Raw genomic sequence first — 12,271 nt, forward strand, 5'->3', positions numbered from 1 at the left:
GGGGGGCAGGGGGCGGCTAAAGGTTGTTTTATGCCCAAATGTGGAGCTAGACTTCAAAATGAAAACATTTCATACCTACCTTTTCTGGAAAAAATCAGATTCCTGACTTTGGGTTATCTTGATTTTGGTTGGCTTGCTGGGCATTTTCATTTACTACTTCTTTACTTTTCATGAGTAAATGCTTTGGGACCTGATGCATAGACACTGGTAGTTTGCAAAACCTTCCCAAGGTCTTAGTAACTGCATTTCATTCATGTTGTCTAATCGATCAAAACTCAATCAATTAATCCCTCAAGGGATCTCAGTTTATATTCACAATAGTCAGGAAATACAGAAGCAGCATATATTTGTCCTAGAAAAGATTACAGGGCCCAGATTGAAATTCTTACAAATATGCAAGAGTATTAAACAAGCCAAGATGATGGCTATGATTACATTTTGTACCTGCATCCCTTCCAAAGCATAGTAAGAAATGGCAGAGCTCCATTTGTGCAGTCATGACCACCATTTGACATTTCTCTCTCTCTCTCTCTCTCTCTCTCTCTCTCTCTCTCTCTCTCTCTCTCTCTCTCACACACACACACACACACACACACACACGCACACACACACAACGCCCCATCAGCCACCCTACAAAACTGGAAAGAAAACAATTCCTGAGCAGTAAACAAGGAAATGATCAGTCAAGAAAATCTGCACATATGTAAAATCCAAAGTACTGACACCAAGAAATGCTTTCCCTTATTTTTAAGTAAGATAAGCTGGTTGTAGCAAGCTGCATCCATCTTATAAGAAGAAATAAAATCAGTACATCACTGTACATCATACAAATAACCCAAACCATGTGCCATACATCATTGACATGATGTGTCTAACACATCTTCATGTCACACCTGGGATAATGGCATGACCCAACTGACATCATGGCTTCCCAAAATTGCCTATTGTGCATAGGCAATAGAAAGACACTTGAAGGATTTTTGAAGTATCCAAAGCCCACCATATTGGGTGGCAAAATGATGTTTTTGCAGCACACATATTGTGCATAGAAGCAAAGGTAACTTAACCAATCCACTCCCCAGAGGACATCTAGGGCGTCCCTGTGTCTCTCTCAGGCCCTTCGTTGAAAGTAGTTTTCTCCCCCTGCTTATGCTCTCCCTTCCTCTCTTCTCGGATGTCCTTAAGACTATTGACATTTCAAACAACCTTCCAGGAAAGGCACCCAGTTTCTGAACTTCTATTCTGAGTATTTGTAGGACCCACTGCAGAAAGGATGATGCCACCAAATCTGAAGGACTGGAGAAACCGTCCAGAGGAACCCTACTGCCTGTAGATCTCTCATCTTCTGAAACCACCTGCTTAAATTTGGGGAGAGAACTATTTTCCTTACCAGCTACTCTGACAACAGCTCTCTCTGCTGGATCCAGAATGGAGTCCTGACTCTTCCGCTTCTTCTGCTCATGAAGAGGTAAGTTCCAGGGCAAAGTATCCCCTGGAGGGCAAGGAGAGAGACTGCCAGACCGCTCACTGCGGTACGACCGTTCACTCTTGCAGGACCGCTCACTCCGGTAGGATCTCTCGCTGAGCGTCTCTTCGTCAGAGGAAGACATGGCCCCGGGGAGGAAGACCCCGGCAAGCCCAGAGGTGCTGCTGAACCTTGGAAACCACCAACCTATCAGGAGACAGAAAAGTCAGAAGGCTGAAAAGAGGCAGACAAAAATTGCTTGCCATCCAAGCAGCTGCTACACCCTTTGCAATGCTCAGGCGGTGGCTATCTAAAGAAACCATTTATTTGTTTGTTTAAATGATTTGTATAGGTGTCAATCTCACAACAGTACCTCTAGTCAATGAACAGAAGATTAAGAACCAGAAGACAACATAATGCAATTTGTTAAAATAAACAAACACACAAATAGCCAAGATCCAAGAACACACCATCTTCGCCATGAAGGGTCCTCCTTATCTGCGGGATGGGAAAGGTGTTCCATTAGACAGGAGCTGGGCAGAGAAAACCGCAACTCCTAGGTGTCAGGCATAAGGAATCAGGATCACACATACTCCAGTTCACAAGATTTATTGCTCAAGCCCATACACAAGAATCTGGTCAACTAATGGTCAGGATTAAATTGGTGTTAGATTTAAGAGTTCAAGAGGGGCTGGATTTGGATCATTTGTGAACATGTAAGGATTCCAGACTGAGTTTTCTCTTAACTCCACCCCAGGTTCTGCCTGCTCTTCTCTTAGCCTGGGTCCCGTAAGATGAATAGAAGGGACCCAGAGCAAACCCACCTTTTCCATTGGGGCAGATGTCTGCATCTGAACTGGCCCGGAAATGGTTCTGATGCATTCTTGCCATTGTGGCACACTTCAACTGACTCTTCCCAGGCAGCCCAAGACCCAAAGGAAAGCTCTATTGGCTGTCACCTTCTAACTCAAGCAGAGCTGCCCTCTTTTCCAGACAGTGCCTTGTAATGGAGGGAATGGCAAGGATCAGCCTTCACAGTTGGGATGGACCATCGAGCTGACCTCCAGGCTGCACCCAGAAGAAAGCATTCTAGCTGGATTCACTTCACAGCCCTAATTAAGTTAATTAAACTGCTACTATCTGGATTCTCACAGGATGTTCTTAGTTGGTGTTAACTTTGCTTGGTGTGTATACGTGTGGTTTAGCATGCCTTCTGGATCCAGGCCATTTGGCTTTTTCAGGTTTGGTTGTATTATCTAAAGCCCACAAATTTAGCAAGCTAAGTGTGTTGCTTGAACATAGCCTCTCTGTGCAAAAACAAAAAGCCTTAAGGCTTTTAAAGACACTGCTCCAATTATTGTGCTAATTAATAACCTTGTGCATTTAGCATCTTTCACACTCTGGCTGCCTCACTCCATTATCCTGGGATGATGGGGGATTGAGCAAACTTATTCCAACTATAAAGAGTTCAAATGGGAATTTTGTCTAGGCAGGAGATGGAACTTAACCCAAAGATATTTTTCCCCTCTCTCAGAATATTTTAATTCAGGATTGCTGAATGAGGGAGAGTCCCCCTAGTTCAGTTTAGTTTAGAAAATGCAGGAGTCCAAATAACGTTTCTTCAGGATACATCAGGGATGTCAAACTCAATTTCATTGAGGGCCACATCAGCATTATGGTTGCCGGTGTGTGTGTGTGTGTGGCTAGGATGGGTGTGGCCTACTGGGTGGGCGTGGCTAGGATCGGCATGGCCTACTGGGTGGGCATGGCCAGCTCGACATCACTTGCTTTAGACTCTCCTTCAGGATGGCCTCCACTCTCTTAGGGGGCTTGGAGTGCAGATAACAAATTAATGCAGCTGGTGGAACCATCGTGAGCACACAGATGACGTTCAGAATGTACTAAAATGCATTAAATGTGGCAGAAAAGTGTTTCATTCACTTTCCTTCCCAACAATTCAAGCCCTCATTTTTGCCCATGGAACTCAAGTGGGCCAGAAAGCCATAATGTTCATTTTAGGACAGTCTCACCCCAGACTCCCATCAGGGTATAGCAGTGTGTGCAGAAAGGCCACTCATCTAAAAGAACTCATCCACTGAGCCATTCTTTAGGGGTTGTGTTCACATGAGACACCAAACCAGGTCACTGCAGATCTAGTGGCTGCTCTGCCCCAAATGCTAAGTGTGACTAGATTTTTAATCATTGCTATTATTTTGATTTAGCCTGTATGGGAACACAGGCCCCAACTGAGAAAGTAAATTAATTCAGGAACCAAGTTCATGCTCAGAGTCACTTGTTGGGATGGCCAGCCATATAAACTGGGTAAATAAATGAATAAGTTGTGGAAATGAGGCACCACCAGTCGCTGATTTGGTTTCACCTTCTCTCTGTAGCCTCTGCTAGGAGATCAAGAAACCAGGCAGGGCGTCAGTGCCACCGATCCACTGGTACAATTCTGAATTGCTATTTGGGACTCATCTCCCACCTCCCCCACCCAATTCACACACACAAAATAACAATAAGCAGGGATAAGAAAGCACCAGGAGGAGAATTCCTGCTCTGAAATAGGCTTTGAGAGGCTTCCCCATCCAGTGTCAGCTCTGCCTCCTTTCAGGACTGACTCTCCGGCAAAGGTGCAGCTTTGTTCTAAGGCAAATGGGGCAGGAGTGGGGAGAGCTGGGGCAGGAGGGATTCTGACATCCTTAGAGCAAGGCAAAGCATGCCCAGCTCACTGGCCTAGCTAGGCCCACTTGCCTCGGGTGGCGCAACTATAGGGGGACAGCGATACACCACCCCCATAGCCTACAATGCCGGAGGGGATGCAGCTCCCGAGGTTTCACAGATCAAATGCGATGACAAACACAAAGAAGCCGCTTTCTGAAGTGCTGGATTTCTTGACCGGGTCCCTCATGCACATTGTGAGTCTCTCATGGGCTTGCTACAAGTAGAAACGTGACCCAGAAACAAATCCCAGAGCCCAGAAAGCCCAAATTAAGCCCTGTATGATTCTTACAGATCTGGGCAGCTTAGCAGCTTTGGAAAACAAAGCCAGCATTGTCCAAATTGGTGCTAAAGATATTTAACATTTTTTTCTCTCAGGTGCCCCCTCACTTCCTCTCCTAAATCCTTGCAGGAAGATGGAGCTCCTTTATGTGCCACCATTATGCACATTTTATTTATTACACCTGTGCCCCACAGCCTGGGAGGGGTGGTGGTGGTCCTGAAAGGAATGCCTTTGGCCCCTTTTATTATCCAAGATGCTCAGTGAGAAAAGGAAGGAAAGGGAGGGCAGGCGGGGAGGATGGAGCATCCCTCATTTTGGGCAGAAATGCTTCCAAACTATTCCCTGAGACTGCACGGCTTGGCCTCAAGCAGACAAATCTGCCGCTTTGATGTCCTCCCCCCTTTTAATTAACTAAATGGAATGTGCTGAACAATGTCTCCCTCCCACCCCAGTCCCCCCATCGCTGGAACCAAACGGGGGGGGGATCTTGCTTTGTATAACATATAGCGTAACATTCAGTAACATACATACACGAATGCTGGGGTGTTAACCCCCCCTGCAATCAGATTAATCACATTTAGACCAACCCAGGATTTTACACCACAGGAACATCAGGAACAAAACAGTATTAAAATGTGATGGAGGAACCACAATAGCAACAACACTAGAAACTGCTCCCTCCAGAAGTGGCATCTACCGGTATATACAGAACAATTGGACGTTAAGATTACCGAGGTCGCGGGGCTTTCGCTTCCTGATCACGGGCATAATTAAAATGCCGGAATTAAGAACGAGAGGTGGACGCTGTATTAGTAAACAATTTAATACGGGTAACGGTAGAGAACAAAGACCCTCGCACATTTCGGAGCTTCAGCCCAAAGGGTGGGAGGGAAATCCCTTTTTCCATCGAATTGTCACACATTCCCGTATAAAATCACCAGCGGGAGGAAGCGCTTCGAGCGCCATCAGCTCTCCCCCACCCTTTCCCCCCCAAAATGTCCCGATTTCCTGGGAACACACCCACTCCAGAACCGCCGGGAAAACGGCGCTTGTCCCCGGCAGGCACCCCCGGGCGCTCCTTCCCGACCGCGGGGGTCCCCAAGCCCCTCCGAGCCTCCCCCCAGCCCGTCCCATCCGGGGCCGCAGCGCCAGCGGCAGAGGCGGGGGGGCTTCCTCGCCGCCACCGGAGGAGCGCTCGCTGCCGGCGGGGGAAGGAGAAGCGGCCGGCGGCTTCCGCGGAGCCTCCCCCTCTCCCGGCCGGAGGGGCTGCCGCGCCGCCCGCAGCCTCCGCTCGCAGGGCGCGCCAAGCCGCCGCCGCCCCGGCTCGGCTCGGCTGCCGCGGTGAGGCGGAGGGGCCGCCGCCCAGCTTACCGAGCCGCTGCCCTGGACGCCACTCCGCGCTCTCCCGACGGCCGAGCCAGAGCCGGGAGCCCGGCGAGCGAGCGGGCGAGTCAGCCGGCGAGAGACCTGCCTGCCAGCCGGCCGCCTCCCTCCTCCCGCCGCCGCCCCCGCCGCTGCCGCACAGGCGCCGCCCGCCGCTGCCTCCGGCCCGCCCCGCGACGCCCCCGCCGAAGCCAGGCTGGGCGCGGGCGGGGCTCCGCGGGGCCCGGAGGAGGAGCGGCCCTCCGGTGAGCCCCCCGCCCCAGGCACGGCAGTCAGAAGACACCCGCCTTACCCCCCCCCCCGGCCTGGCGCCGCCGATCCTGGCGCTGCTGAGCGGTGGCTGCCCCCCCCGGCCGTCGATGCCGGGGCTGGCAGCCCGGGGGAGTCCGCGGCGGGCGGGGCTCCGAGCATGCGCCCGCGGCAGCTCCGGCCGGGATGCGCGCTGCGGGGTGCTGGAGCGGCTGCCGGGGGGGGGGAGGGCGCCTTTCCCGCCGACCGGCTTCCCCGGGCCCGCGGCGCCGTCCTCCGGAGAAGCGAGAGAGAATCCCAGAAACGCCAATCCGGGGCCGCGCTGGCTGCGAAAGGAGACCCCGCCTGCTCAAGGGATCGGGAAGACCGACCGTCGAGGCGGAGTTGAGCCGGACGGCCAGGAATCTCCGGATGGCGCTGAGCCCCAACTCCTGCGGTGCCTGCCCGCGTCTCTGAGGGATGGTGGGAACGGTAGTTCGGTCTCCTCTGGCAAGCCCACCCGCCTCCACTGCAGCAATGCCTGGGCTTCCAATCGCGGGGGCCACGATCTGCCTGGGAAATTACCCCTTTCTCTGCTTCCTCAAAACAGCCCAAATGCAGACTGCTAAATTGCCCCATCCGGTGCCCCCACGTTCCTTGAGCCAGTAGGAACAAAAGGGCAGGTGAGCCAGCTTGGAGCAAGAACCCACGTGGGCCAACCTCTCCTGTTCTTCAGGGGCCAACGGGGGCCACCAGCAATTGAGCTGTAGAAGCTGACATTGTTTCCATGGGAGGCAGGACTTGGCTGGCTTTCTCTGAGCTCTAAATTAAAACAGGCCGGGTGTGAAGTCCTGCCTCAGCTGCCCCCTCAGGAATGCATGACTCATTTCAAAAAGGATCTTTTACTAAGAGAAAGTGATTGCAGAGAAGTAAGGCAGAATCTGAAGTTCCCCCACAAAAGGATTAAGTTAAAAGTCCCATTTACCCAGCCCGAGTCCATCAGGAGCTAGTCCACTGGTGCAAAGATGTAAGAACTTTTCAGCCGAAAGGGTGATAACCAACCATCCTCTGGTGCCTTGTCCTTTCTAGCTGGCCAGAGTCAAAGCAGATGGCCCTGAGGGCTCTTTTCCCCTCCCTATTTCCCATACAGATACACAATTTAGAAACATCCTCAATCCACAATAACTCGTGTTCCCCCTCCCCTTGGAATGGCAGCATTCTGATAGGGACCTGACAAGCTGCCCCCCTTAAAAGAAGGAAAGATCCATTTGGAGAAGAGAAAATGAGAAAGAAGAAATAAAGTGTTCATCTTAGTTTATCGGGTAGCGGTCATGAAAATGCTTGAGTAACTTAGGGGCTTTAATATGGTTCTTTTGCACCCACTCATTCTGGGTGCCGGGAGGTTTTTCCATCCTACCAGGTATTGGGTGAACCCCAAGTCCGTTCGTGACTCTAGGGTTTCCTTAATCTCAAAATGCTGTTCTCCTTCTACCATAATAGGTTTGCGTAGTGGAGGAGGTGCAGGTCTTAAGAGTGACACCACCTCTGATTTTAGCAGGTTGCAATGGAACATAGGGTGAACCTTTCTCAAGGACTTTAGTAATTCTAGCTCCACAGCGACCGGGTTAATAATTTTATGGGGAAATGCCCTATATATTTTGGTCCTAACTTTTTTAAGGGCTGCAGTGACTGTAGGAATCGGGTGGACAAACATACATGATCCCCAATGAGGAATGGTTTAGGCTCTACTCTCTTTTTGTCAGCTGCTCTAGCATCAGCAAGGGCTTTGTGCACTACAGGCCAGGTATTTTTTAACTGATTGATCCATTGTTTTAAAGAGAGGTTCGTGAGATCTTTGGTTGGTAGTTCAGGCATGGGGTTAAAGTCTTGTCCAGACACAAACTGAGCAACATGGTACATGAAGTACAATGCGGTGAGCCATGTGCAGATCTGTACATTGGGGAAACAAAACAACCATTTCATAAAGACATGGCACAACATAGGAGAACAAACCCATCAGGACAAGATTAAGCAGTCCATCTGCATTTAAAAGACAAAGACCATTCTTTCGAAGACAGTATGGTTCACATTCTGGACAGAGAGGACCGCTGGTATGAAAGAGGGGTCAAAGAGGCCATCTATGTCAAAATTGAACAGCCCTCTCTCAACAGAGGGGGAGGGATACGACATCATCTATCTTCAGTCTATAACACAGTCCTTTCAACAGTTCCAAGAAGGCTCCACACCTATTTGCACTACTCAGGTGGCCCTGAGAACACAGATAAGCCTCCAGGGGCTTCAATGACTTGCTAAAAGAATGCAAATGACCAGCTGTCTGCAAGGAGTGTAAATCCTGCTATTCCCCACCATCCAGTCAGAGCTGAAAAAGCTTCTTGAATGAGAAGCAAAGCGTCTTGAAAGAAAAACAAGAAAGTCCAGTTGCCTTGTGAAAAAAGCACCTTTGGGACTATTGCTCCAATACTGAGTTTGTTCATTCTGTCCCACCATTCGTCTGAGGATGGTGACTAAAACTAAGTCTTTGGTTTCTAGGAGGTCCAGAAAAGCTCTCCAGAACTTTGACATGAATTGGACCCCTCTATCTGAGATAATGCGTTGCGGTGCCCCATGTAAGTGGTAAATGTGGTGTAGAAACATCTTTGCCAATGCTTTGGCTGTTGTGATCTTTTGAGAAGGGATGAAATGAATCTTCTTGGAGAATAAGTCAATCACAATCCAAATTAATGTGTTCCCTGAGCTCTCAGGGAGTTCCACCATAATCTCTCTTGAATCATGACACATTTGCATGATTTTTAACCTCTGGCTTGCTGGCATGTACAATTTCCCACCCATCCACACTAATCCGTTTTGCATGGCGCGTAGACTTCTGTGGCTGTAGACCTATTCATCTGCTTCCAGGGCTTTTTAAAAGTGTCAGACCCCAAAACTCCTCACCTGTTCTCTCCTTTCTTCTGCCTTTTTGGGGCCTGCCATTCTTGCTGTTTTCTAGACAAGTGCATTTTATACCTTGCCTCAAAATCCCCACTCCAAAAACCTTGGCCAAACTTTTTGTGCAACACATATATTGTTTCCACGGTGTCCCACATTGGATTATTTCAAGACTACCTCAATACAACAGTAAGAAACCTGAGATAACTAAAACCTTCCTGCAGCCTCATCAACTAGGTGCCCCGGTCACCACCAGGGCTCAAACAAAAGCAAAAGAACCAGAGAATAAGACTTGACTACTAAAATTCAAACAGGCTTGAGATACCAACGAATGGTTTTGTAATCATAACAATCTGTGCATGCTCAAAGACGGATTGGCATGGATTAGGGAGAAAATCTATGTCCCAGCTACTTTGGGACTTAAGGTAATGGCAGCTGGGCATTTTGATTTTGTAAAAGCCTTGCACCTAATTAAAAGGCAATTTTGGTGGCCTGCATTATAAAAGGACATTGCAAGCTATGTAGCCATTTGTCCCATATGTTCAGCTGCAAAATGACATCAAGGGAAATCCCAGGGTTACTTCAACCGGTGGCAAGCCCATCAGCACCATGGAGAGAGATTTCCATGGATTTTATTGTTGAACTGCCTGAAAGTGCTGGGAATACGGTTATCTGGGTGGTTACAGACCTGTTCTCTAGACAAGTGCATTTTATACCTTGCCCCCAAATCCCTAATGCAAAAACCTTAGTCAAACTTCTTATGAAACACATATATTGTTTCCATGGTGTCCCACATCGGATTATTTCAGACTGAGGGGTCCAGTTCACTTCAAAGTTCTGGAGAGTTTTTGGGATCTAGTCAAGGGTTATCATCCTCCCATCATCCCCAGACAAATGGAGGGACAGAATGTCTGAACTCAGATCTAGAACAATATCTAAGGTGTTTCATAAATTATTACCTTTCACTGAAGTTGCTTACAACATTCCAGTACTGGGTTTACTCCTTTTCAAGTTACCAATGGCCAAACCTTTGTGGCCATACCAGAACTCCCCATCAAGGAACCCAAAATTCCCTCATTAAAAGACTGGATTAAGCCATTGCAAAATACCTGGCCGGTAGTCCATGAAGCTCTTGATGAGGCCAGAGAGACTTACAAACTCCAAGCAGACAAAAAGAGGGTGGAACAAGAGCCCTACAAAGTTGGTGAATGTGTATTTTTCTCTACTAAATACTTAAAATCATTACAATCCTCAAAGAAGTTAGGCCCTAAATGTGTTGGATCTTTTACAATTACACACATCATCAACTCAGTCGAGTTAGACCTGCCAAAGAATCTACGGAAAATCCACCCTGTGTTCCACTGCAGCCTGCTTAAACTAGAAGTCACTTCCACTCTCATATCCGCTGCTCCACCGTTACCTACACCCATTATGGTTGAGGGTGAACAACATTTTGAAATTAAAGTCATTATAGACTCTAGGACCCATCATGGAGTGACTCAATACCTGGTCTCGTGGAAAAACCTCCCTGCATCCCAAAATGAATGGGTGTAGAAGAAGCATGCTAAAGCCCCTAGATTGCTACAATGTTTTCACACTCTATATCCGGAAAACCTAATTGAATTGTTTGCTGTTTTCCCCTTCCCTGTTTTGTCTTCCAGGTGCATTTCCCATTTTTTTAGGGGGGTGATGTCAGACCCCCAAACTCCTCATCTGCTCTCTCCTTTTTTCTGTCTTTTTGGGGCCTGCCATTCTTGCTGGGGGGAGGGGGTGCATGGGGGATTCATAGTGTTAACTTTCTCCTTCCTTTGTCTGGCCTCCTCTTCTGACTATGGAATGTGTCTCCTTATCTAGGAGACAGTTGCAAGGAAAGGAAAGCTGGAGAAGACCTTGAGTTGTGTGGCCACCGTGCCAGTCAGCCGCCCACCAGGCCACCTGTGGATTGGCTGGATTTCAAACGGACATTATGACTTTGGTGGGAGGGGGCATATTGCTTGCTTTAATTATATCATTCATGCGGACTTTTCTTCAGATCTCACCTTACATTCCCTGCTGTCACTAGTCCCTTATAAAAGTTTCCTTTTGAGACAATGCCTGTTTCAAGAGTTCTGCTTTCTTGGGTGATTAGTTGAAGTGGGTCCTGACAAAAAGTTTGCTGCAACAATACTGTCTATAGGTGGTTTCCCCTTCTGCTGCACTCTGGTGGTTACTTGAGCTGCCAGCTGATGTGAGGGGAGAAGGGGCTTGATTACCTCCACTTTGGAACTGTTGTACTGCAGCATTCTTGACAAAGTATCAGCCAGGAAGTTTTTTTCCTCCTGGTAAATAGTGTAAGGTGAAATTGAAACATTGAAAGTGCTGAGCCCATTGTACATGTTCAGGGGAGGGAGGGAGGGAGGGAGGGAGGGAGGGAGGGAGGGAGGGAGGGAGGGAGGAAGGAAGGAGGGAAGGAAGGAAGGAAGGAAGGAAGGAAGGAAGGAAGGAAGGAAGGAAGGAAGGAAGGAGATCAGAATGAGAAGCAGGGATAGGGGAGGGGAGGGAGGGAGGGAGAGAGGGAGCAAGGAAGGAAGGAGGGAGATTGTAATGAGAGGGAGGGTCTGAAGGAAGTCCTGCCTTAGCACTTGGCCACCAGCAGCCTGCTGCCCTGTTGCCATCCCTTTGCCCTCTCCTCCTATCCTGATGGTCTCCCATCCCTAAGGATGCTTTGGTTACAAAGCCAGGTCTCCTCACATGGAGAGGAAGTGGGCCTCCCTCTGACCCACGCACTTTGCCCTCCTGCACCCACCATGAGCAACCTGGCCAAGGAGAGTGGGCACATCAGCAGCAGCAGCCTTGTCGAGAAGGTAAACACAGCCAGGCACCACCTCGGGGAAGTAGGGCTGGAATGGGTTGGGCTGCAGGGTCCTGGTGGCCCGAGAGCTCAAGGGCCAGCCTGGGTGCTTGCCTTCCATTGGCCAGGGCTCTGGGCAGCCCACACTATTGTCCGGGAGTCCCCCATGCAGCCCAAGAGGGATGGCAAGGCTCCTTCGGTGGACCATGCCCTGCCACCTACCCCAGTCCCACACTCCTCCACCAGAGACCCACGGATCCCACCCCACAGCCCCACCTGCACCCCCCACAGGCGCCCCATGACCTGAGCGACGTTGAGCTGGCCACGCCCCCCAGCCATTGATTTCACTTGTCAAAAATTTGCAGAAGGTGATTACATGACCCTGGGACACTGTGACCGTCATAAATGTGGGTCA

At 49.4% G+C, this 12,271-nt stretch overlaps 1 protein-coding gene across 1 annotated transcript in view; it reads right to left on the minus strand.

Annotated features, from left to right (window-relative positions):
- The window catches only part of MACF1 (microtubule actin crosslinking factor 1), a 348,186-nt gene that overhangs the window by 323,129 nt on the left and 12,786 nt on the right, over window positions 1–12,271 (minus strand). Inside the window, exon 2 of the mRNA XM_083369263.1 lies at window positions 1,391–1,672. Within this exon, the coding sequence (XP_083225389.1) occupies window positions 1,391–1,672 (282 nt within the window). The remainder of the gene's footprint in view (window positions 1–1,390; window positions 1,673–12,271) is intronic.

Source organism: Vipera ursinii (genome assembly GCF_947247035.1).
Source record: "Vipera ursinii genome assembly, chromosome: 9".
In the NCBI taxonomy this organism is placed as follows: domain Eukaryota; kingdom Metazoa; phylum Chordata; class Lepidosauria; order Squamata; family Viperidae; genus Vipera; species Vipera ursinii.